At 40.9% G+C, this 23,974-nt stretch overlaps 3 protein-coding genes across 6 annotated transcripts in view; 1 reads left to right on the top strand and 2 right to left on the bottom strand.

Annotated features, from left to right (window-relative positions):
* Positions 1-2,988: 2,988 nt before the first annotated feature.
* Positions 2,989-9,629, top strand: lysmd4 (LysM, putative peptidoglycan-binding, domain containing 4). Of its 2 annotated transcripts, none has more exons than XM_061823118.1 (3): positions 2,989-3,099; positions 7,002-7,300; positions 7,642-9,629. In XM_061823118.1, exons 2-3 carry the CDS (start codon positions 7,016-7,018, stop codon positions 8,140-8,142), a joined length of 786 nt encoding a protein of 261 aa, XP_061679102.1. In that variant the 5' UTR covers positions 2,989-3,099; positions 7,002-7,015; the 3' UTR covers positions 8,143-9,629. The 2 variants fall into 2 exon arrangements, with proteins under 2 accessions (XP_061679102.1, XP_061679101.1); XM_061823117.1 differs by lacking the exon at positions 2,989-3,099 and adding an exon at positions 3,890-4,042 and having other exon boundaries at positions 7,642-9,628.
* Positions 9,630-11,210: 1,581 nt separating this feature from the next.
* On the bottom strand, positions 11,211-20,406 carry alkbh3 (alkB homolog 3, alpha-ketoglutarate dependent dioxygenase). 3 transcript variants are annotated; one of them, XM_061822483.1, is made up of 10 exons: positions 20,160-20,398; positions 18,199-18,278; positions 18,016-18,110; positions 17,876-17,910; positions 17,737-17,784; positions 16,748-16,851; positions 15,980-16,068; positions 13,970-14,197; positions 12,339-12,437; positions 11,211-11,667 (listed from the first exon to the last, which is right to left on the bottom strand). In XM_061822483.1, exons 2-10 carry the CDS (start codon positions 18,272-18,274, stop codon positions 11,506-11,508), a joined length of 936 nt encoding a protein of 311 aa, XP_061678467.1. In that variant the 5' UTR covers positions 18,275-18,278; positions 20,160-20,398; the 3' UTR covers positions 11,211-11,505. The 3 variants fall into 3 exon arrangements, with proteins under 3 accessions (XP_061678467.1, XP_061678466.1, XP_061678468.1); XM_061822482.1 differs by having other exon boundaries at positions 18,199-18,283; positions 20,160-20,396; XM_061822484.1 differs by lacking the exon at positions 12,339-12,437 and having other exon boundaries at positions 18,199-18,283; positions 20,160-20,406.
* A 1,991-nt stretch (positions 20,407-22,397) lies between these two features.
* hsd17b12a (hydroxysteroid (17-beta) dehydrogenase 12a) overlaps positions 22,398-23,974 on the bottom strand; it is a 37,720-nt gene continuing 36,143 nt past the window's right edge. The window contains exon 11 of the mRNA XM_061823143.1: positions 22,398-23,424. Coding sequence (XP_061679127.1) covers positions 23,284-23,424 — 141 coding nt within the window. The 3' untranslated portion in view covers positions 22,398-23,283. The remainder of the gene's footprint in view (positions 23,425-23,974) is intronic.

The following is a 23,974-nucleotide window of genomic DNA, read 5'->3' as shown; positions in this document are numbered from 1 at the left end:
TTTTTATATTTTGTGACGTCGTAGTAGGTTCCTCTCCATGTTGTGCTGCTTGCCCTACAGGCTGCACCTGCAATGACCACAAAAACAGTGAGCAAATGAAACCCAAAAAGTTCCTATTCATTAAAAAGTAAATTATTTATGAAAACCCCGACACGCATGACTCGAAATACTATAATTAGACTTTGATGTTTTGACGCCTTCAGATGTTTTAAAACTTAACATTTTGCTCCGGTGTAATGACTGTGAACTGTGCGACCCTTTGCGGGGAAGCTTGACAACGGCAAATTAGGCCCAAGACACTTTTTATTGTCCTGCTGCGGCCTCAGGTGGCCAAAGCCTGCAATGACATGTTTAGATGGCACGCCCCCCCCCCCTCCTCCTCCAAAAAAAAAAAAAAAAAATCCACCATTCCACAACAGGAGATTCTGATTTTATGTATGTATAGAATCCAGTTTGGCTAATCTTCTATCAGACGTATGTAATGTTCATGAAAAATACATGTGTTCAGTGGAAGAAAAATCCCCACTCAAAAACCTCGCAGCATCTAAGAATGACCTTGGTTGAGCAGCACCGTTCCAAAAACAAGGAACAGCTTGGAACAGGAGCCACGTGGGTGGTTTTACCCATCCTGTTGTGTTTGTTTCTAAGGAACAGCAATAATGCTCCTGGCTCAAGTTTTACCAGCGGCATGTTTACTTCATTTCAATAAACATTGTTAGTACCGCATTCGCAACTCAACATGTAAATGTGAAATATGAAAAAAACCCAAATACAATTGGTTTCAACTTTTTTATTAGTATTTAATTTTAAAGTGGCAGCACGGTGGATCCGCTGGTAAAGCGTTGGCCTCACAGTTCTGAGGACCTGGGTTCAATCCCGGCCCCACCTGTGTGAAGTTTCTCCGGGCACTCCGGTTTCCTCCCACGTCCTGAAAACATGCAACATTAATTGGATACTCTAAATTGCCCCTAGGTGTGATTGTGAGTGCAGCTATTTGTCTCCATGTTCCCCGCGATTGGCTCACAACCAGTTCAGGGCGTACCCCGCCTCCTGCTCGTTGACAGCCAGGATAGGCTCTAGCACTCCCCGCAACCCTCGTGAGGATAAGCAGCAAAGAAAATGGATGGATGGATCATATTATGAGAAAACAAGATTGAAAAACATATATATACACCGTACCATAATAGCACTAAAAATAAATTTGCAAATTAGTTGACATTTTCTCAAAATGTTTCATTTGAAGATTGAAGTCATAATGAGGATAAATGTAACTCATGTTTTACTTTATTTTTCAAATATTTACAATATGACAATAAATTTATATATTTTAGTCGGTTTTACAAATAAAACGGTGTATTAACATGTAAAAAAAATGGGGTTTAAAAGTACATTTATTTACTTTCAACATTGAAGTTATAGTTTGAACTCTAAATTTCCCCTCTGCTGTTTGTCTCCATGTGCCCTGGGATTGGCTGGCAACCAGTTCAGGGTGTACCCTGCCTCCTTCATGTTGACAGCTGAGATAGTCTCCAGCACTCCCGCGACCCTTGTGAGGATAAGCGGCTAAGAAAAACGAATGTATAGATGGATGGATTGTATATCAGTAACTTTAAGAAATGACCTAACAATAGGCAAACAAAGAAAACAATAGAATGTGCTTCTGTGTTTAGGCCATCAGAAAAAAAAAAGCTTTGACCTGCTTCATTGTTCAAACGTCACATTCAGTGTCTGGAAATAGCTTTGTGACTCTAGCAAAAAGCAGGCGGCAGCTGCCACCTCCATCGACTGACTCAGACAAGTGCGACCACAGCGTCTGTTGAGCGCCTCTAGCCAAATATCGTATTCCAGTTGCCACTTCAAAACCCCTGGCAACCAAACGCCACTTCTGCCAAGATCTTCTGGCGAATGCAACAGATGTAAAACTATTGCAGGAGCAGAAGGCGGAAGCTTGAAGTGTGCTGCAAAGGTGGCAAAACGGCAGGTCGTTGAAAGCCCGAAACTTAGGAGGCTGGATCTGAAAGGACACTCTTGATCTAAAATACCGCATGCGTTTTATGGTCTCCATTGTTTTCCAGATGCAACCGCTGCACGTTTCTATCAGAATATTCATGTGGGGATCTCTAGGAAAAAGTATTGGCAAGCAAACAGTTCAGAGTGTACCCTGCCTCCTGCCCGATGACAGCTGGGAAAGGCTCCACCACTCCTGTGACCCTTGTGAGGATAAGCGACTACGAAAATGCATGGATGGATATATATATATATCAAAAGGTTCATCTAGTTGCTGATGGATGTAAAGCACAGGTGTCACACTCAAGGCCCAGGGGCCAGATCTGGCCCGCCACATGATTTTATGTGGCCTGCGAAGCCAAATTTACATGATTCTTGTGCAAATCTGTACCAAAATTTCAAATTGTCATTTATCATAAATGATAAAGTTGAGATATTACAAGCATTTATGTGTTACCAAACCTGAATAGTTGAAAAACACTTTACCCTTGATTTCTGATTCCAAAACTAGTTCAGAAATTGATGATGTAAATATGATGACTAAATATTTTTATTATACATTTATAACGGCACCCTCTGAGGGAAACCGGAACAACAATGTGGCCCGTGAGAAAAATTAGTTTGACACCCCTGATGAAAAAAATCTACACTCAATAAGAAGGATTAAATGTAGCTTTATTCATTCAGGATGGGAATTATATCAACAAAATCCAGAATTATCCCAAAAAGTAAACATTTGTTTGTTTATTTTTTTACCATTGAACATGTTGAAGTTAGAAGGATTCGCATGAGTTCAACAAATGTTGAATTGGAGATCGATTGATTAAATCCATCCGTCCATTTTCTGAGCCACTTCTGTTCACTAGTGTCAACGGGCGTGCTGGACCCTGTCCCGTCTATCTTCAGGTGAGAGACGGGAAATGAACTTTGGACCATTCCTGTTCACGAAACTGTAACAGTTCAGCAAGATTCCTGGGATGTTTGAGGTGAATCGCTCTGTCGAGGTGATACTACAGCATTTTAATCGGGTAGAAGTCAGGACAACGAGCGGGTTATCTCAGAACACGGATTTTGTTCTGACTAAGAACGTTTGTGAGTAAATTGACATGAGATCTTAATTCAGTATGTATCCTTACTGTGACAGTTTTGATGTTGTGATGTGCCTGCCCCAGGCAGTGGTGGTAGGTAACAATAGTAGGCATCAAAGAAAAATACAAAATTCTCCACGAAATTCTCTCATTATTGAGGCATTTAACAAAATTAAATAATTTTGATGATCCTGATTGACCTGAAACATGAGCGGTTTAGTCTGATTTGGGTTCAGACAGAGGGGGGGGGGGGGGTGTTTTTGCACAATGTATGTAAACTTCTGGCTTCAACTGTACTTTACCTGAGCATTAATTTTTCTTACAACTTTTAACGGCTTCAGGTCACAACATCCAAGTTAATTTCATATTCTTACACAAATCTAGAATATTGGTAAGTCGCCTAATGATTTCGTTATCGACCAAAATAAAGTGTTGAAAATTACTTGATCTCTTTGACTATGCACTGTTAATAGTTGCACAAACATGCCTGTTTTTTGTGGGGTTTTTTTCTTTTTTTTTTTTTGTTGTTGTTTTTTTTTTTAAAAAGGGAGGGGGTGTTTGGAGATGGAATGTTTTTGCCCAACACCCCCGTTATGGCTCCCTACATTTGAAAACACGTTTTGCCATATTTCGTCAACATGGGCTGATTACAACTCCGCAGATAACATTTCATTGAAGTCCATTATTACTGTTTTCTCAAGTCGCTTGGTAAAATCGTGTTATAAGAAGCTGTTTGTTACTCACTCACGTCGCGTTTGGAAAGTCTTGGCAAAAACGTTGTAGTTCCGCAGTTGAACATGGATCGGCAGAAGCGAATCTCCGTGTTCGTGCGTCCGCTTTGAGGCAACCGTAGAAGAAAGCGGGCTCGCTTGCGCTCCTCACGCCAAGAAGTTAGTTAGCCCAAAGTAGCTAGCGCGGGGTCGGAGAGCGTCGCATTTCCCTTTAAGGTAAACTACACCAGAGCCGTCGCAATGTGGACGACTTTATAGTTGTAGTGTGTGAGGGAAAGGTGCTCCTGGAAAAACAACCGCAGTAGAAACGACACACGTCGGCTAGTCGCCGCGTTTGGGGGAGACACATGTTACAATACACCGTGTTACGGGACGCTAACTAAGCTAAATATGCTAACTAGGCTAACGCACAGCTGACGTTCTCGGCTGTCTGCCAGCTGCCTGAACCAAAGTGGCGCTTCACCACTCTTTTATTCGTTAGTCCACTGTGGACACTTGCACACTTCTGCATACCTGTTTGAGTCGAAAGTATAATTTGTTCTAAGGTATATTTCAGTCTTCCATTTTTTTCAGTTAGAATACTGTATGCCATCTTAATATTGTTTACTAAGCAATTTAAAATCTATATATTTTACTTACATTTTAGTTTTAGTCATTTTATTCAGTTGTAGTACATTCTCATCCATCCATCCATCCATTATGTACCGCTTTTCCGGGTCACATCGCGGGGGAAGTAGCTTGAGCAGGGATACCCAGACTTCCCTTTCCCCAGCCACTTCCGGAGGTATCCCGAGGCGTTCCCAAGCCAGCCGAGAGACATAGTCTCCTCAGCGTGTCCCGGGTCGTCCTCGGGGTCTCTTTCCGGTGGGACATGGCCGGAACACCTCACCAGGGAGGGGTGCGGGAGACATCCGGATCAGGTGCCCCAGCCACCTCGTCTGGCTTCTCTCAATGCGGAGGAGTAGCGGCTCGACACTGAGCCCCTCCCGGATGACCGAGCTTCTCACCCTATCGCTAAGGGAGAGCCCGGACACCCAGCGGAGGAAACTCATTTCGGCCGCTTGTATCCGGGATCTTGTTCTTTTAGTCATGAGTACGTTTTTATGTTTGAGGTTAAACCTGATATAATCTATTGGTGTATAATAATAAATGGCTGTTTTTTGTCATACCAACTGTAGCCGACAATTGTTTTCTGTTTTAAGCAGTTTCTAAAATTCCATACAACAAAATAATCTATAAAAGTATGTAATTTGTGTTGCTATTGTATCAGGCAGGTCACTGATGGTGTAATGGTACACATGGCAGACTTTGGTGCGGGCAGTGTGGTCTTAATTCCCACTCAATGATGGCATTGATATGTGTTCTGTGACTGAGTGGTGACCAGTTCACGGTGTAGTCTGCCTTTATTCTGAAGTTAGTTGGGATAGGCTCCAGCACTCCTGCAAACCACGTGAGGATAAGTGGCTTGGACATTGGATGGATGGATTGGATCAGGTCAACAGTTAATCAATGCAATATCAGTATGTTACTAGAAATGATAAACTTGTGTCAGGACAGGCCTAGTATTTTGTTTGCACATTATACCTACTCTGTGGCTATAAATTAGCGTTGTGTGCACATATTATACAGTATATTTTGGTTAGATTTTTTTTCCCCCATGTCATGTCTGGGGCTCTGTACAAACTAGGTTTTACCCAAGCGGGATTTTTAGTGCCGATCAGTGATTATAATAATGACCACAAAGATGCCGCAATCTTTCTATTGAAATTACTTGTTCATTTACTATCTCAACTTATCTATTGTACACTAGCTTCAAAAATATTCTCTATTCAAGTCATGTTTTCCAATCACTCCGGAGAAACCAACATTACATCATGATGTAAATAATGGCTGCTAACTTACTGTAATTGAATTACTTCATTGTAATTAAATTTCTTCACACACATGGAAAGTTTATAGCATGATTTGTCATAACACCAGCATGTTTATGTACAACCGTTAGTGCTAGCACTAGCTTGCTGGGCTACATAACATTTTGTTGCTTGCTTGCAAGCTGTATCATATTAAAGGAAGACTAACAAAAATTCATATGTACAACAAACCCTCCAATGTCAAATATTATTATTACAACATATATTTTGGGCATTAAAAAAAATAAAATGAATAATAATAAAATGAACATTTTTAAAGTCCAAGAAAAATCTGGATATGCCGGCGGTCCATCTCGAGATGCTGGCTGCTTGAAAAGTAGATCTTAGGGTAAAAAAAAAGTCTGGCTACGCCTGGTGTATATTCTAAACCAAATCCTCAGAAAAGCATCAAACAAATCTCTATTGTTCGTCGTCAGTGCCACACTCGTTCTCTCAACACATCAAGTTCCGCCTGTGTGTATTCTGGCTCAAGCGCACAGGCTCGAACGTGCTTTTTCCGTTTTGTTTAAAAAAAAATTATCATATTATTCACAAAAATCGGCCACAAAATGCCACATAGTGGACGTTCTCTGTTCGGTGAAACGTATCCACGAGGAATGGAAGGGTCAGAACAGGAAGCACTGCAGGCGTGGCAAACGCTGATTGGCTGTCAGTTTTCCAGCCGGGCTCATTGGAATGTTTGAGCGAGAGAGGAATTTCGATAATACTTTTCCAATTTAGAGATGTTTCTTGGTGAAATCCGTGGATAACTCTGGCATTAAAAGAAACACTGAACCCTCATCTAGTAACTTTTAATGTGTGCTACCATTCCTATTAGTTTGGACAAAGTGTTCATTTAAATGTATGTGATCATACCTCAATCAATCCGAGAATGGAAGTCCTCTCCCGAGTACTGGTAACTACCAACACATTTTTCCCCATTTTGTCCTTATAATACTAATGCATTGGTAAAGTCATAGTTACAACAAACATTTTTACCCACCATTTTAAGGATAAGCAGAACAGAAAGAGATGGAAGGATGAAAACACTTCTAGGCTATAAATATAAAATGACGAGCACTCAGTGTGGCACGAACTAAGTGTACCGTATTGGGAGGTGTGACCACGTATTTTTACACTGCCGAGCCAGGTATTTAGAAACCTCAAAGTGTATTTCACTAGAATTGGCAACAAAGAACACCCTGTATTGTTCTCGTCATAACGCTTCACGAGGTTGTTCCTTCTTGTTGGAATCGTTTTTCCAGGCCAGTGCTGAAAGATGCGGCGCGGGGAGTACGTGCCGCACGCGTTCCAAGCCCCGGTGGACGTTCATGCCAGCGCCGATGGCCAGGTGTACATGTTCAAGAGGAAAGCCGACGGCACGACCGCGTCGTCGGACGACGACGACGAGGAGGAGGATTCGGAGGAACTCAGTCTGATGGAAATGAGACCTCGGGTGTTCCAGGAGCCCGAGCAGGACAGGCTGGGGAACTTCCACCTGCTGCAACGGGACGTGCTGGACGGCGACAATCTCAACAAGCTGGCGTTGCAGTATGGATGCAAGGTAGGTAGGAGAGTGATGCGGGGCGATAGCTATCAAATGTTTTCAGACCCAAGTGTTCTGTTGAGTAGCTCATGATTAATTAGACAAAAAAAAATGATATTGCATGAGTAAACAAAATAATGTGCATGTACAGTTCGGTTATCTTTGTTCACTTGGGGTTCAAATCCCATTTTACTGTAGTATCAGTGACTTTGTGCGTGTGTTGGCTTTAAAAGCCGGGGCCTAACCTGGTGAGTGACGTGGGGATCAGCGCAGAGTTTGCTCGGGGGGAAGGGGGGGGATAAATTGGGTCCAATTATCAGTATGTAACTCATAAACTACACACTTCTTTCTTTGAACAGGTGGCAGACATAAAGCGCGTGAACAACCTCATGCTGGAGCAGGATTTATTTGCGCTGAAATGCATCAAAATTCCTGTTCCCAAGCACAGCTTTTTAACTGAAACTTACGCAGACCCGAGTGACTATCTAGAGGAAATGCCCCCCAGGGACCAGCCGCATAGACACCAGGTTATGGACTTCCGCATCGAGGTGGACAACGACACGGAGAAACTAATCCCAACCACGGACAACGGCGATGTGGATCTGTTGAACGACAGGCCCAAAATGTCAGGCCCAAGAGGGCAGAAGGCCCAGGGGGCAGACTGGGGGATCCAGTGGTGGAACGCCGTGGTGGCCATGCTGCTCATCGGCATTGTCCTACCCTTGTTTTATATCATTTACTTCAAAACCAAACACAGCGGTACGGCCTCGCCAGCGGATGACGGCGTGACGTCATCTTCTGTCACGTCAAACAGCTCTGAGAGCGGCGTCTTCGGTACCACTGGACCTGAGCCAGGATAGAACGGCCTAGCTAGATTGCATAAAGGCAAACGTCTTGCACATCAATCACGTACAATACCTGCATCATCTTCTGTGAAAGTCGAACATTTGCAATCCATTGGAATCATGTCAACTTCAAATTCATCAAAAGCAATTTGCTAGTAATTCTTATTGTTCTGCATGTTATTTTATGGTTTTTTTTTTTCCATAGCTAATTAAAAAGAAAACAGCTACAATATTGACTTTCATATTTGCGGTTCACTTTCAAAACTTTTCTGCGTTTTTCTTTCTGTGGAACCCATTCCCAGCTATTTGCTGAAAATCTAATTTAACGTTTTTTGTACTCCTTCGGAAACACCCAACGATGCCACAGAATGGCGCCATCATTCAAAACTAAACACTTGCTGAGATTTACAGAAATCCAGTGTTACATATTGAGATTTGATTCTTACTGTTACATCATTGTTGATAGTTATTGTGAGAGATCAAGAAAGGATTGGCAGCATCTTGTGGCATCGCTTAGCGGATCAGAAAGAGGAGAAACTGCAAATAGATTTTCAGCAAATAACCGAATTGGTAAATGGTGAACTGTGAATATGGGCGGATACTGTATTGCGGCGTGTTTTCGAGGGAATTCTGAGTTGTGTGTATCGGGTGTTGACTGAAACTGCTGTACATAAGTGGGTCGTTTTTAAATGTAGTTTTTATTTTGCGTGTTTATATGTGTTGATTCGTTTTGCATTCTTCACTTGGGCTGGATTTACATTATAGGTCCAAGTGGCCAATTTTTTAATGTCTATTTCTTTTGGTTTATTTTCCATCTACATTTCAAATGAGCTAGCACTTAAAATGACTTGCTTTTTTTAATCTGGGGGGGAAAAATATTTTTTTACATTCTTTATTAATCACCAAGAGAACCTATTGCTGAGAAAAATTATTTGACCCATTCTCCAATTCTTACTTTGCTATGACTCCACTTTCTCATGAAAGAACTCACATTGGCAGATACCGAATTATGTATGAGATCTTTATCCACATTTGCAACAGGGTTGATTCCATTCTGAAAATGTGCGTTTTTGTCTTTTTTTCCATCTACGTTGCCAAGACTCTTCCCAATTGCGTCACTTGATGTATGTCGTGTAAATCCAGCCTTGATGCTTGTGCCGAGTGGACCTGAATGGCATGCCAAACGTTTGAACTATGTTTACAAAACCACATTTCTGTGCAATAATGTACGTATGACGAATTTCCACATTTTAGTTTGTAACTTAATGAATAATGAATTAAACAAAAGGTGCCTTAAACCTTCACTGCTAAATTCATGTTCTGAAATGTGCACCTTTTTTGGACATTTGTAAAACTTCAGGGAGTTTTGATTGTATCTTAACAAAATTTGCCTTGAACATGGAAATGGCTTAATGACTGTTATTTGTTTTGTTTTGGGTTTTTTGAATGGTTTTCAAACTGTTGAGTAAATATTGACACAGTAACTGATGACTCTTATTTCAATACAAGCCTCAAAGACTGTTGGTTATTACACCAGGAATCAATTTTTCACGTGAAACATTAAGAATGAGGAAATAGTTAATTTGACGTGGTTCAAGAACACATTCATTCCAGGAAAGAGAAGCATGATGATAACTCATTTTTGACTCACTCTTTATTTTAATCTACAGTGAAGAAATTAAGTATTTGAACACCCTGCTGTATTGCAAGTTTTCTCATACTTGGAAATCATGGTGGGGTCTGAATTTTTCATTGTAGGTGCACTGTCCACTGTGAGAGAGATAATTTAAAAAGAAAAATCCAGAAATCACAATGTATGATTTTTTTTAACGATTTATTTGTGTGATGCAGCTGCAAATAAGTATTTGAACACCTGTCTATCAGCTAGAATTCTGACCCTCAAAGACCTGTTAGTCCGCCTTTAAAAGTCCACCTTTACTCCATATATTATCCTGAATCAGATGCACCTGAATACACCTATCCACCCCATAGAATCAGTAAGACTCAAACTTGTCACGTGGCCAGGACAAAAGAGCTGTCCAAAGACACCAGAGACAAAATTGTACAACTCCGCACGGCTGGAAAGGGCTACGGAGAAATTGCTAAGCAGCTTGGTGAAAAAAGGTCCACGGTTGGAGCAACCATTAGAAAATGGAAGAAACCTGACAATCTAATCGGAGTGGAGCCTCATGCAAGATATCATCTCATGGGGTCTCAATGATCCTTAGAAAGTTGAGGAATCAGCCCAGGACTACACAACAGGATATTGTCAATGACCTGAAAAGAGCTGGGACCACAGTTTCCAAGGTGACTGTTGGTAATACACTGAGACGTCATGGTTTGAAATCACGCATGGCACGGAAGGTTTCCCTGCTTAAACCAGCACATGTCATGGCCCGTCTTGAGTTTGCCAATGGCCATTTGGATGATCGAGAGGAGTCATGGGAGAAAGTTTTGTGGTCAGATGAGACCAAAATGGAACTTTTTGGTCATAATTCCACCGAGCGTGTTCGAAGGAAGACAAATGATGTGTTCCATCCCAAGAACACCATCCCTACTGTGAAGCTTGGGGGTGGTAGCATCATGCTTTGGGGGTGTTTTTCTGCACATGGGACAGGACGACTGCACTGTATTAAAGAGAGGATGACTGCAGCCATGTATTGTGAGATTTTGGGGAATAACCTCTTTCCCTCAGTCAGAGCATTGAAGATGGGGCGTGGCTGGGTCTTTCAACATGACAATGACCTGAAGCACACAGCCAGCATTTGCAGCTGTATCACACAAATAAATTGTTAAAAAAAATAATCATACATTGTGATTTCTGGATTTTTCTTTTGAGATGATCTCTCTCACAATGGACATGGACCCCTCCATGATTCCCAAATGGGAGAACATGCAATATAGCAGGGTGTTCAAATACTCATTTTCTTCACTGTATAAGCTTTTTTTTAACCTTCTTAATACTTCTTTGGGGCAAATTATGCCGTTATTTTCATTGGTGGTCCTTAAAAAGTAACTTTTAAGGATTTTTTTTTTTTTTTTTGTGAAATGACTTTTAATGGATTTTCCAAGTAAACATGCCCAAGCGAAATTTTACATTAACTGCCCAATTACTTTATTTTACTCCAGTGGTAACATGAGTAAACATGAAAACATGTCAACAAAGAAAAAACATTTCAATTTGAAATGAGTATTCGACCACTCCAACTAACTGTAAGTAAACATGCCCTCATCCAAAAACGGGGGGGAAGAACTTACAGTCATCAAATGTTTTTTAACATCCACTTGTACCACTTTTAGTACTCATTCAATAAAACCAGACAATTTTGCATTGCTTCAATGTATTCCACTAAAACATCCTTATCAGCCTGGTTGCACTCAGGGCTTTTCAGAAGAAAACTGAAAATGAGACCTGTGTGTATACTTAGGGGTAAAGCGCAGCTTGGTGCCTGGCCGGTAGCCCTGTGGCTCGGGGTACATGTTCCTGAAGGTCAAGTTGATGCGAGGGCCACGGTCGTGGTACTCCTTAGCCACCTGATGCTGAAAAGCACAGAGACACACTGTTCAAAAAGTGAGGAAAGAAATATTTACCAAAAAAACGTCTGTGTATACATACATACACAAATTTGAATGGTTTCTGTGTGTGTCCCTCTAATTATAAATAATACTCGTGCTACTTTAACAAAATAGTCGGAATAGTAGGTCCTTTCCATTTTCTCTCAAAACACAAATATTTAGCAAAGGGAAAAAAATGGTTAGAGTGTTGGCCTCACAGTTCTAAGGACCGGGGTTCAAATCCCGGCCCCACCGGTGTGAAGTTTGCATGTTCTCCCCGTACCTGCGTGGGTTTTCTCCAGATACTCCGGTTTCCTCCAACATCCCAAAAACATGCAACATGAATTGGACACTAAATTGCCCCTAGGTGTGATTATGAGTGCGACTGTTTTCCTCTATGTGCCTTTTGAATGGCTGGCAACTAGTTCAGGGTGAGGCTCCAGGACTCCCCTGACCTTTGTGAGGATAAGTACTTAAGAAAATGGATTGATGGATAATTCCCCTTCCTTTTCATTTTTGCTGGGGTGACATGAGACGACAGAGGTAAATCCTGACCAAGCGCAGCCTTTACCTCCACTGTCTCGTATCAGATATTCAACATTGACATCTTTGTATTTTTAGCTGTTTATGCTGCATCAAAGATGAGTGGAGCCTACCTGCCAGTCATCCTGCGTGGCTCCTTCCATCAAAAGCAGCGTGCCGTGACCCAGGGGAACCTTAATGCGCTCCACGTAGGTGTAGTCACCATTTTCCTCCTATGACACAAAGACGCCAGCTCATAAACACATCCATCCATTTTCTTAGCCACTTATCCTCACAAGGGTCGCGGGAGTGCTGGAGCCCATCCCAGCTGTCAACAGGCAGGAGGCGGGGTACACCCTGAACTGGTTGCCAGTCAATCGCAGGGCACATCGAGACAAACAGCCGCACTGACAATCATACCTAGGGCCAATTTAGAATGTCCAATTAATGTTGCATGTATTGGGGATGTGGGAGGAGCACCGAGGAAACCCACACAGGCACGGGGAGAACATTCAAACTCTACACAGGTGGGTCCGGGATCGAACCCAGGACCTAAGAACTGTGAGGGCAACGCTTTCCAGCTGATCCACGTGCCGCCTCATGAACACAACACTTAGTTTGTCCTGTGTTCGGGAGATGTATGGACCATGGCCATACTCATAGTAAAGGCGTAAAGGTCAAGCTTATTCCTATTAGAACAATGACAGATCTTACTAAAAGAAAAACATAATTCAACAAGAATAAAACTCATATTTTAATGACAACGGGTTTTGTTTTGTTTTTTAAACAAAGTGTCATCTTGCAATACTCACTTTTTCGTCAGAAATCATAATCTTATTGATTATAGGTCAGTAATCTAAAAAGCAGAATGTCACATTTTTATTACAGTTTTATTTTTTGTTATTAAATCATGAGGAGGAAAGACCCAATTTTACAAGTCAGACCTTTTTGTGAAAAGATCTTACGAGAATAAAATTTCTTCAAAGAAAAAAAAGTTTGTCTTTTTTCTATAAAACTGTTTTCATTTGTAAGAATTACATGGTTTTGTTTTTTTAATCAGGGATCAGATTTGATCAGAAATTCCAAATATTGCAAACTTAAGTTGATTTTTTTTTTTTTGTTTTCAAAGGCTGAAGAAATTCTTTTGAGGCTAAACTTTTCCTTGTGGGGGATGCAAAAATATTCATAATCTTATTAGAATTTCAGTGCTATTTACTATAAAACTGTTCGCAGATTTAAAAAGGAAAATATTGCAAAATAGATATTCACAAGTTATTCTTGTACTTAAAAATACCAGTGATTACAGTCTCAAAGACTAAAACTTATAAACTTGGAAAGCTAAAATCTTAAATTTAAATTTTAAACTCAATCTATAGTATTTGGTTGAAAAATTTCACAGGAATAAAGTTCCCTCAACTTTTTCAAGTTAAAAAAAAGTAAGGGAAAAAAAGTCTTAATTTTTAAAGAAAAATATTGTATATTTGAGAGTAAATGTACATTTTTTGAAGAAAAAGTCATTTCTCTATGAAATTCTTAAAAGCATAAAATGATATTCTTCACGAAAAAGTAATTGAATAAAGTTGTTTTTCAAGAAAAGAAGTCATTTTTACAAGAATAAAGCAATATTTTAAGAGAATAAAGTTGCATTTTTTTCTTACGAATTAAAAATGTTTTTGTAGTATTTTGTTCGGCTTTTTTTTCTTAAGTTGGAATTTTACAAAAATAAAGTCGTATTTTTGAAACCAAAAATCTGTGCGTGTCTGACCGGAGGCGGGTTCTTGCGGAGGCTGAACACCCTGCTGTCGCCCAGGCTGAGCGAAGCAATTAGGGGCTGGTGGCCCAACGACGCCTCGTCGTCGCTGTGCCAACCGATGCTGTCGTGGCCGTCTCGGTACAGATTGCACAGCAGCGAGTTGAAGCGGTCGCCGCCGCCGCCAGAACCGCCGCTTGCCTCGGTGACCAGAGTGCGAAGGGTCTGCAGCAACGGATGCCACTAGGCGGAAAAAAGGATAGCCGCAGTTTATTCGGTGCGTGACAAAGTGAGGAAAAGTTTCACCTTTTTATCAAATAGGAATGGGAGACGAATGCTATATTAACACAATGTGCCGAAGATTTGTCAAGAAGAATGGATACGTCTTTTATCTTATTTTACTTAAGCTGTTTTTATTTCTCTTATAATCAATACATATAATCACACGGCTTTATCAGGGCTTTGATTTTCACCAAAACAGTGGAAACATTTTGAAGGAATACGTGACAACATGTGTCACTAATGTCCATTACCGCCCCCAACAGGGCTGGAGCAGAACAATATCAGCACAGTTGAATTAACACGTTTGAAATGTTTGCACTGGCGGAGGTCTGACATGCCAATCAAACTTTTTAAAGGCTGATTTTTTTTTTTTTTTGGGCGGGGGGACACAGACTGCCTCTTTAATTCATTATAGTGAACACCTAGATATTCACCATTCAGCGACAGTGAATTTGCCTCTGTGATTCGTTTTGGGGGAACCTTTATTTTCCATTATTGGCAGAAAAAAACCCAGAATTGCTTTTTTGTAGTAACATTATTGCTTTGGTTTACGGAACCATATCGCTGCCACTCACACACACACATGCCCACACACACACACACACACACAAAGGTTATAACGTGAAATGTTTCACGTTATAATGTGGTTCATTACACGTTATAATGTGGTTCATTTTATGTTATAATGTAATTCATTTGAAATTATAACATGAAACTTTTCATGTTATAACGTGACATGAACCACGTTATAACGTGTAATTCATCACATTATAACATGAAACATATCACAGTAATGCCTAATAAGTCACTCACAGTCATGGTCACTCACATCCTTCCAAGGTGGCATACAGGAAGACACAGCTAGAAGTGGACTCTAATTGAGTGTTGCACAAAACATAGTTTTGGTGAGCTTTTTACGGAGTCGTGGTGCACCCAACGATTGCCTCTAACGCATGGAGCAAGAACATGTAGTAATGTAGTCGAACATGTAGTAGAAACAGAAGTAATTGCCTTTTTTTTTGGGGGGGGGGCAAGGTGAAGAGGGGTGAAATGTATTTATTTATGTTATAACGTGAAACGAATCCACGTTATAACATGAAACGAATCACATTATGATGTAGAGCATGTCATCACGTGAAACTTTCACACTATAATATGGAATGTATTATGTCATAATGTGAAACTTTTCACGTTATAACAAACTTATTCACATTATAATGTCTAATCAACCACATTACAACGTGAAAAATATCATGTTATAACATGAAACATCCACATTGTAACGTGAAACATATCACGTGAAAACGTGATAGCGACTTTTTATTTATTTATTTATTTTTGGGGGGAGGGTGTGGCAGCAATACGCTTCCGTATTGGTGCCATCTGGTGTAATCTTGGTGTCAAATAAGTGTGTAGAAGTAAATTGGGACTTATACATGCACTCATGCACTCATGCATTCATTCATTCATTGAGACAAGTAAGGCAGAAGCAGAAGGGCACAATGTAATCCAGGGAATGTCGAAACATGGCAGTAATTGTGTGCAAAATTTTATTTTATTACTATGAATATTTTTTTCACTTATCCACATGAATGTTACGTGATGGTGGGAATATTCATGTTATATTTTTAAATTAATAAATCAATTACCCGCGGGGGTTCATTGTGGAAAAAAAAAGGCAAACAAAAAGGGGAAGGCAACTTTGTGTAAGCAGTGTGGGCAACGTATGAGATGTTATGAGACCTGAGTGTTGGCGGCCATGGTGGAGCGAGCGTACGTGTATGGCAACTCTCCGAACCAGCACGTCAGCCGCGGCTCTGCGTAGGCCTCACCTGATTGGCGGGGTTGGGGGGGGGGGACACCATTAGCTTTTGCAGCATCATTTGAAAACAAAATCGGGTCACGCATTTTCGATAATGACAGGACAAACAAAAAGCTAATGAGAACCTTTGCTGTGAAACGCGCAGATTGGCGTTTGATGTGAAATTGGCATTATTTGAGGATTTGGCCTATTTCCACAGCTAAATAAACGCCTTCCATTAATCTTCGCTAGCATCTGTCCTCATTTGGGTCACAACCGATGAGTGAGCCCGAGTCTATGCTAGCAAACTTGTGCGAGATTGGTCATCTGCCAATCGCAGGGCTCATATAGACAAACAACCTCTCACAATTCAAATCTGAAATTTGGGCCTGCTTAGTGGAACCCAAGGCTGTATGAATAACAACAACAAGAGCGCGCACAGGTAAATTGTACCTTGTACCAATTAAGTGAAATTCGATACATTTTCTTTGCCCTGTGATTGACCGCTAACCAGTCTCACCCCAAGTGAACTGGGACAACCTGAATAAAGATACGTGCAGCAGTAAGCACATAAAAGGCTGGAGTCTATTTAATTGTGTACGTAATACCGGTGAAGGTTTTTCTTCAGTGAAAATCTAAGTGGTACATGAAAACTGAATGCATAGTTGGGTGTGTGGTCATCATGCTGACTTATTAGGGACGACACCCACCTTGTCTGATGTTGGTTTTTTGAGACCAGGGAAGTTCTGCCAGCAGCTTACTGAACATCCAGTCAGCCTCCTGTGCTGGGAGGAAGTCAGGCAGCAGCCGCAGTCTGACACAAAAATCAAATCAAATCATATAAATATTGAAGAAATACAATTTCGGGACAAATCTATGTGCCATTCTTTTTCGATTATACGGTAAAGCCTCGGTTCTCGAATGTCTCGAACGAAAATTTCAAGATTTTTTTGCCTCTGTTTTCGAACGAAAATTGCTACTCGAATGCCCCCGAAAAAACCCGGAAATAACATAATGCACGCGGTGCAAGCAGCTGACCCACCCACAACACGCTTTGTTATTGTCAATACAAACGCCGGCAGAAAAGACCCAGAAATAACATAATGCGTGTTTTGATATGGTCTATTCGAATGCCACCCCCCCCCTTGAAAAAAAATGGAAATAACATCGCGCGCGGCGCAAGCAGTTGACCCACCCACGACATGTTTTTTTTACTGTCAATTCAAATGCCCCCCGAAAAAAAAAACAGAAATGACATAACCCACACGTATTTCTACTACGCAGTTTATTATCAAGAATAGCTAAAAAAATGCTTTAAAAAAAAACTAATTCTTTAGGCTTGGGACGCATTATTTCTTTTTCCATTCATTGTAATGGGAAACGAGTTAGGGTTAGGGTAGAGTTTTCGAACAAATCACTTCTCGAACCATTTTCTGGAACGGATTGTGGTCGAGAACCGAGGCATCACTGTATTTGACAAAAGGGGCACACTTTCAACAAGAATTTACAGAAATCTGGCAGAATCGAGACAACTACTTGAGTATGAATGGGAATTAATCGCAATTAACTAGAAATGTGCGAAATTGTCGGTCGGTCGCCTTATTCTGTACGGAATTTCTCAGCTGAGGTTTTCCAGTTTCTCCGTTCAAAAAACACTTTTTTTTCCCCGGCAAGCCCTACAAAAGACACTTTCACTGACCTGGACACTCCTGATGGTCCATGGCTGATCTCATAATCACCTGCCTGGCTGTGAAAAGCAAAATACAAAATGAAGTTATACATCATGAGAGTAGTATTACACAAAATGAGCCGCCATTCCATTGAAATCCGGCACTTACTCAATAACTCTCTCTGGCGGAACATCTCTAACGCGCTGTGAAGACGACAATACAGCGTCTTTTAAGTAAATCTCATGTTGCAGGAATCAATTATGTTGGGATGTTGTTGTTTTTTTTTTCACGTGGTATTGGACGACTACCTCAATAGGTTGGTGGAACTCAAAATTCCCAGGCATTGTCTGCCGACGAATCCCCCAAGATGCGGCAGCAGGACTGGCAATTTGGCTGAGGGGAACTACACCACAAATAAAAAGATAACACATCCAAGACCACATTTTTTAAACCGTGTTTCCTGAATGTATACATAAAATACTCTAAACCACCTGCTGGTCTTGATTGTTTAGGAAGCTGTTTGGCCCAGGAGCCCTGCACCCTGGCTCGCTGGCGTTTATCCGACATCACGCTGTGCTAGGAAGAAAGTAGGACGACTGAGACATACTCTCGTGTGATGACCAGTAACAATCTCACATCGTGTTTCAAATAATGTAGAATTCTTCTAAATGTACAATACCGAGGCTGCAGATTCTGATGAGTTAGTTAACAATGATATGATTAATAGAAGTGCTTTCATAATAATGACTATACCAAAATTCCCGGCCTTCAGAGTGTACCTGGTTATAAGCCTCGGTACACAGAAAGAGTTTAACGTTAGCACCGCGCTAGCATTAAACTCTTTCTGTATACCGAGGCTGACAACCAGGTGCGCTAACGCTAGTGCCACATAAACCGCATAAACGATTCACGTGAAAAAAGTAGCAGCTTGTACGCCGGAAATTACGGTGAATGCACATAATACCCGTCCTATGAATCATATTCAGTATATCACAAGCTAAAATGGTCTCTAGAGCAGACGTGTGTATTAATGTGCAACATTTACTCAAGTCAAATTGTTGACAAACTGTACTTGTCAAAGTACTTTAAATGCACCATACTTATATATATATATATATATATATATATATAAAGTTTTTTTCCTCCTTTGTTTGGTGTTAATGCTCTGATTTAAATAAAATGAAAATAAATCAGAGGCAGCACGGTGGAGCAACTGGTTAGACGGTTGGCCTCACAGTTCTGAGGACTGGGGTTCAAATCCCTGCCCCGCCTGTGCGGAGTTTGCGTGTTCTCCCCATGTCTTCGTGGGTTTTGTCCAGGCACTCTGGTTTCCTCCCACATCCCAAAAACATGCATTAGAGTGATTGGAGACTCTAAATTGTCCTGAAGTGTGATTGTGAATGTGACTGGCTGTTTGTCTCTTTGTGCCCTGCAATTGGCTGGCAACCAGTTGATGGTGTGCCCCGCCTCCTGCCCGTTGATAGCTGGGATAGGGTCCAGTACTCCAGCTACCCTCGTGAGGATAAGCAGCTCATTAAATGAATCAAGGAATGAGTAAATCAGAAGTTACCCACAAGTTGTTCTTGGGAATGTTTTCACAGTACCTTCTTACTTAAGCATATATTTGAATGACTACTTTTTCACTTTTCCTTGAGTTAATTATACAAATGTAACAGTAGTCTTGAGTACATTATTTGGCTACTCTACCCACCTCTGTTCGAAAGCAACTCTGACACCAACAATAATAGTCTCCTAAAATATATGTAATTATGCAAATAAATTGGATATATTGGAAAAGTTCATTTATTTTAGTTCATTTCAAAAAGTAAAACTCATTCACTCATTTCATAAAAAAAGGAAAATGCATTCACAAGGAAAAGAATTGTACCTCATTTTTAGATTTCAGGAATATGCTTTGTTTTCTTACGTCAGAAAATTTCTTGAGATTATTAACTTTTGGTTTCCGTTACCTGTAGCCGACACGATAATCATCCAAATTATTTTTCAAATGTCTATTTTAATATAATCTGTCTGCTATGGACCTACACAATGCAAGTTTTAGTTTTAAATTGAAATATAGCAACAAAATACATTTTCCAATTCTTATTGTATATATAGTTTACATGTAACGACTGCCTTGTTAAAAAAAAAAAAAAGCCATAAAACGCAATAGGGTATACCACACGATACAATGCCTTTCTGTTCTATTTTTCTGAAATAAAACTCAAAATTACATTAAGGTTTTGTTGTTCAGTTGACTACAAATACTCTGTGATGGTATTTTTTTTTTTAATGCAATACAGTCCACATGTTCATGTTGCACTTAAGCTAATCGTCGTTCACTTCCACTTCGCTTGTGTAACTAACACGAATCTAAAGAAACATGGATATGTTCGCATCAACATTATAAAACGGCAAAATTCACAACTACTCGAGGAGTAAAATAACTCACTTTAAGTTGACGATGAAACAGTAGTACTACACTACTGCTTCGAAAGCGGTTTCATTCGGCGATGGACGGCCATGACAGGTGTGTTACACCAAAATAAAGACTCCAACAAATGCCGACCAATAGTTCCTTTCCGTTCCTTTCCATTCAATTCATCTTTATCTCTTCTTTTTGTAAAACGTTTAAAACAGAAAATGTTAAAACTATTGTATTGCAGTTGTGTTCGAAGTTATTTCATTTTTTAAATCGGAACACACATTTATGATCAAGACCTGGAACAAAGTAACGCTTTTTTTTTTCTTCCGGGTGGAAATCCGTTGCGTGGGATGGTGGGAACGTACAAAATTACTCCGAGAATGTAAAAAAATGTTTTAATCAATTTCGTAAAAACACACTTCTAGTAGACAAAGTTACTTTAAAAGGCAGTGTGTGACAGACTCCAAATTTCCCGTCAATTCCCGTTCGTTCATATCGTGCCAAACTTTATATTGTAGTATAGTATCTGTATATTTTTAACTTTCCACCGCAAAACTCTCAGTGGACCATTTCCCCCAAATTTAACACAGTTGAAGTGTATTTACATAAAGTACGATTTTTTTTTAAATAGCACCTTCCAAGGGACTCAAGGAAAAATTGTAACAATGACATATTTTATGAACATATTTGAGATCATCACACAGACAAACCAGGAACTGAGTTTGAGTTATTTTGAGGATTAATGTTCAATGTGTAAATTTAGACAAAGACTTGAAAAGAAAACAAAAGAAAAGACTGGAGCTAGCACGGAAAACTGGATGCTTATTCAAGGCCTCGAACAAAACAGAGCAATTCGCCCGAACGAGTATTTTACCTAAATTACCACAAATTCTCAATGTGTCCTGCCATATCTCCTTTCTCAAATTATTGGTTTATAATCGTGTCTCGGCACTTTTTTTTTTTAAATGTACATTGGTTATATCATGTTGGCACGGTGTTTCAGTTGGTAAAGCATTGGCCTCACAGCTCTGAGGTCCCGCGTTCAATCCCAGCCCTGCCTGTGTGGAATTTGCATGTTCAACCGTGCATGCGCGGGTTTCCTCCCACATTCCAAAAACATGCAACATTAATTGGACACTCTAAATTGCCCCTAGGTGAGATTGTGAGTGCGACTATTTGTCTCTATGTCCCCTGCGATGAGCTGGTGAACCAATTCAGGGTCTACCCGGCCTCCTGCCCATTGACAGCTTGGAGATGCTCCAGCACTCCCTGCGACCCTTGTGAGGATAAGGGGTGAAGAAAATGAATGGATGGATGGATGGATGGTTATGTCATATTAATTGGACACTCTAACTTACCCCTAGGTGTGATTGTGAGTGCAGGTGTTTGTCTCCATGTGCCCTGTGAGGCTGGCAACCAGTTCAAGGTGTACCCCACCTCCTGCCCGTTGACAGCTGGGATAGGCTCTACCACTTGCACGACTTTCGTGAGGATAAGCAGCTCAGAAAATGGATGGATGGTGATGTCATGTACTATATCATTTGTTTTTATTGGTGTCGTGTGTTCTTCCATTATAAGGTAACTAATTAATTACTAACTAATTAATAAGAGCCTTTGACTTTCCTAATCCATTCACCCATTTTCCAAGCTGCTTATCCTCATAAGATTTGCGGGAGCACTGGAAACTATCCCAGCTAACTTCGGTGTGTTTTAACCTACTAAGTTATGGCATTTCAGCTCCACTTGGAGGCGCTTTAGACCATGACAAGTTTTTTTCTCTTTCAGGTGACGTCAGCATTCCTCCAGTTGTCAGCATTCTTTGCTCGTAAAACATCCTGTCAGGGGGTCACTGATGGTGTAGTGGTACACACGCCTGCCTTTGGCGCAGGAAGCGTGGGATAGATTCCCGCTCAGTGATGGTGTAGATATCTGCCCTGCGACTGACTGGCGACCAGTTCAGGGTATAGTCCGCCTTTCACCCAAAGCTACAAGCTCGGAGTTGGGATAGGCTCCAGCAGTCCCGCAACCCTTGTGAGGATAAGTGGCTTGGATGATGACATGACATCTTGTCAGTTTTAGCTAAACCAGGAGATTGGCTAGCGACTATGAACCACCATTATTTAGGGGTCCAACTTTCTCCAAGAGTTACCTCCACAGCATGTTCGATTATTTAGTTATACTAAGCACTTGTTAGCGAATAGCCTCAGTAAATAATAATTCAGTTATATGACTCAAGACAGACATTCCAAAGAAAAATACCCCAACTATTAAATGTATACTTTTATTAACAAACGGTAGGAAAAACAAGCTACAATCGGAAATACACAGTGCATAATATCACATATAAAGTGGAAAAAAAATCAAGCATCTTAAAAATATTGCTTACACTCAGGAGGCACTCGTCGGAACATTCCATAAGCCAAACTCGCACAATCCCTGCTGAAAATACGTGAGGCGGTCATTGTGAACGGTTTATGGTGAAATATTACTGTCGCACGTCAGAATGGGACACGTGTGTGTCGAAAGGCAAAATGTAGTTGCTCTCATGCAATTCCAGCATCAATGACCACATCAAGGCACTTCTGTGGAGTCCGTCCACCCGAACAAAACGCAAGTACAAAACAGTGAGGCATCTTTTTTTTTTTTTTTTTTCCTCCTTTTTGGCAACTTCAACCCACCACAAGGAGTTGTCGTGTAATACATCAAAGTGTCAACACTTCACCGTTTGCACCGAAACAAGCAGCATCTTTGGATTGTCGTAAGAAAAAGGAGATGGCTGAAACCCGGTCTTAAAGCATCAGGTTGTTGTGTGTGTGGTTTTGTACAAATATAAAATAAATAATTTTACATATATATACTGTATAAAAGCCCACCACCAATGTCCACTGCTTACAACAGCAGGGTTTAACAAACCAGTTTAATCTTTGAATATTATTTTTTCTTGCTTTTTCCCCCCCTCCCCGGCCCCCCCAAGGCCATAGCATCTAATCTCAAGTAACAGATTCCTTTGTGGCGGATCATCAGGAACGAACACACACACACACACACACACACACACACACACACACACGTTCTTTCATTGGACCCCACCCGTCAAAAGGAGTGTTTGCGTGCGCGCACCGCGTTCCAGTCACGTCCCGCATTGGTGGTCTCAGTCCGTCTTCAAGCCGGTTCCGTTTTTCTGCTCGCGCAGCTTCCTCCTGTGCAGGTATCCTGTGCGCTGGAGGCGGTTCATGCGTGCTCCCAGGAAGATGACGATCCCGATGGGCACCAGCTTGGTGGTCACCCAGCCCTAATTAGGGGAAAGAATAAAAAAATAATACAATTATTTAAAGGAGTGCTTTGCATAAACAGTGTCTCCAATAGGTCAAGAAATATGTACCCTATTTTGATAATGTGATGTTAAATCCTCTCTCATTTAATAGTGTTTTTTGAGAAATTTTTTTTTTTTTTTTTTTTTTTTTTTAAATCGACAATTATGAACATTCAGGGGCGCTGCCATTTTCGAGAGTCACATGATCCACGTGGGCGGATGTGACGTGTATTGTGCCACAACAAAGGCTCGATTACATGGGACACCATTTATTCCCAGCGCTGATTTCTCAGATTTATCCTCATCTGATGAAGAAATAGCAGTATTGATTGATCGGGAAGACAGAGGAATACTTCCATACAGATTGGAACCTGAGGCTGTAATTAATGTTGAATATTCGGATGGTTCTTCGGGCGGAATGACACAGAGTCCGACTACTCTGAGGCCTACAGGGGACATAAGTGCGTAAACAAAGGCCCCCGGGAGCTCCGGGCCGGCAGCCGCGGGTGGTTCTTCGGACAGGAACGAC

This window comes from Syngnathoides biaculeatus, chromosome 6, assembly GCF_019802595.1.
Source record: "Syngnathoides biaculeatus isolate LvHL_M chromosome 6, ASM1980259v1, whole genome shotgun sequence".
Classification (NCBI taxonomy): Eukaryota; Metazoa; Chordata; class Actinopteri; order Syngnathiformes; family Syngnathidae; genus Syngnathoides; species Syngnathoides biaculeatus.
This window is presented reverse-complemented; position numbering and strand designations above follow the sequence as displayed.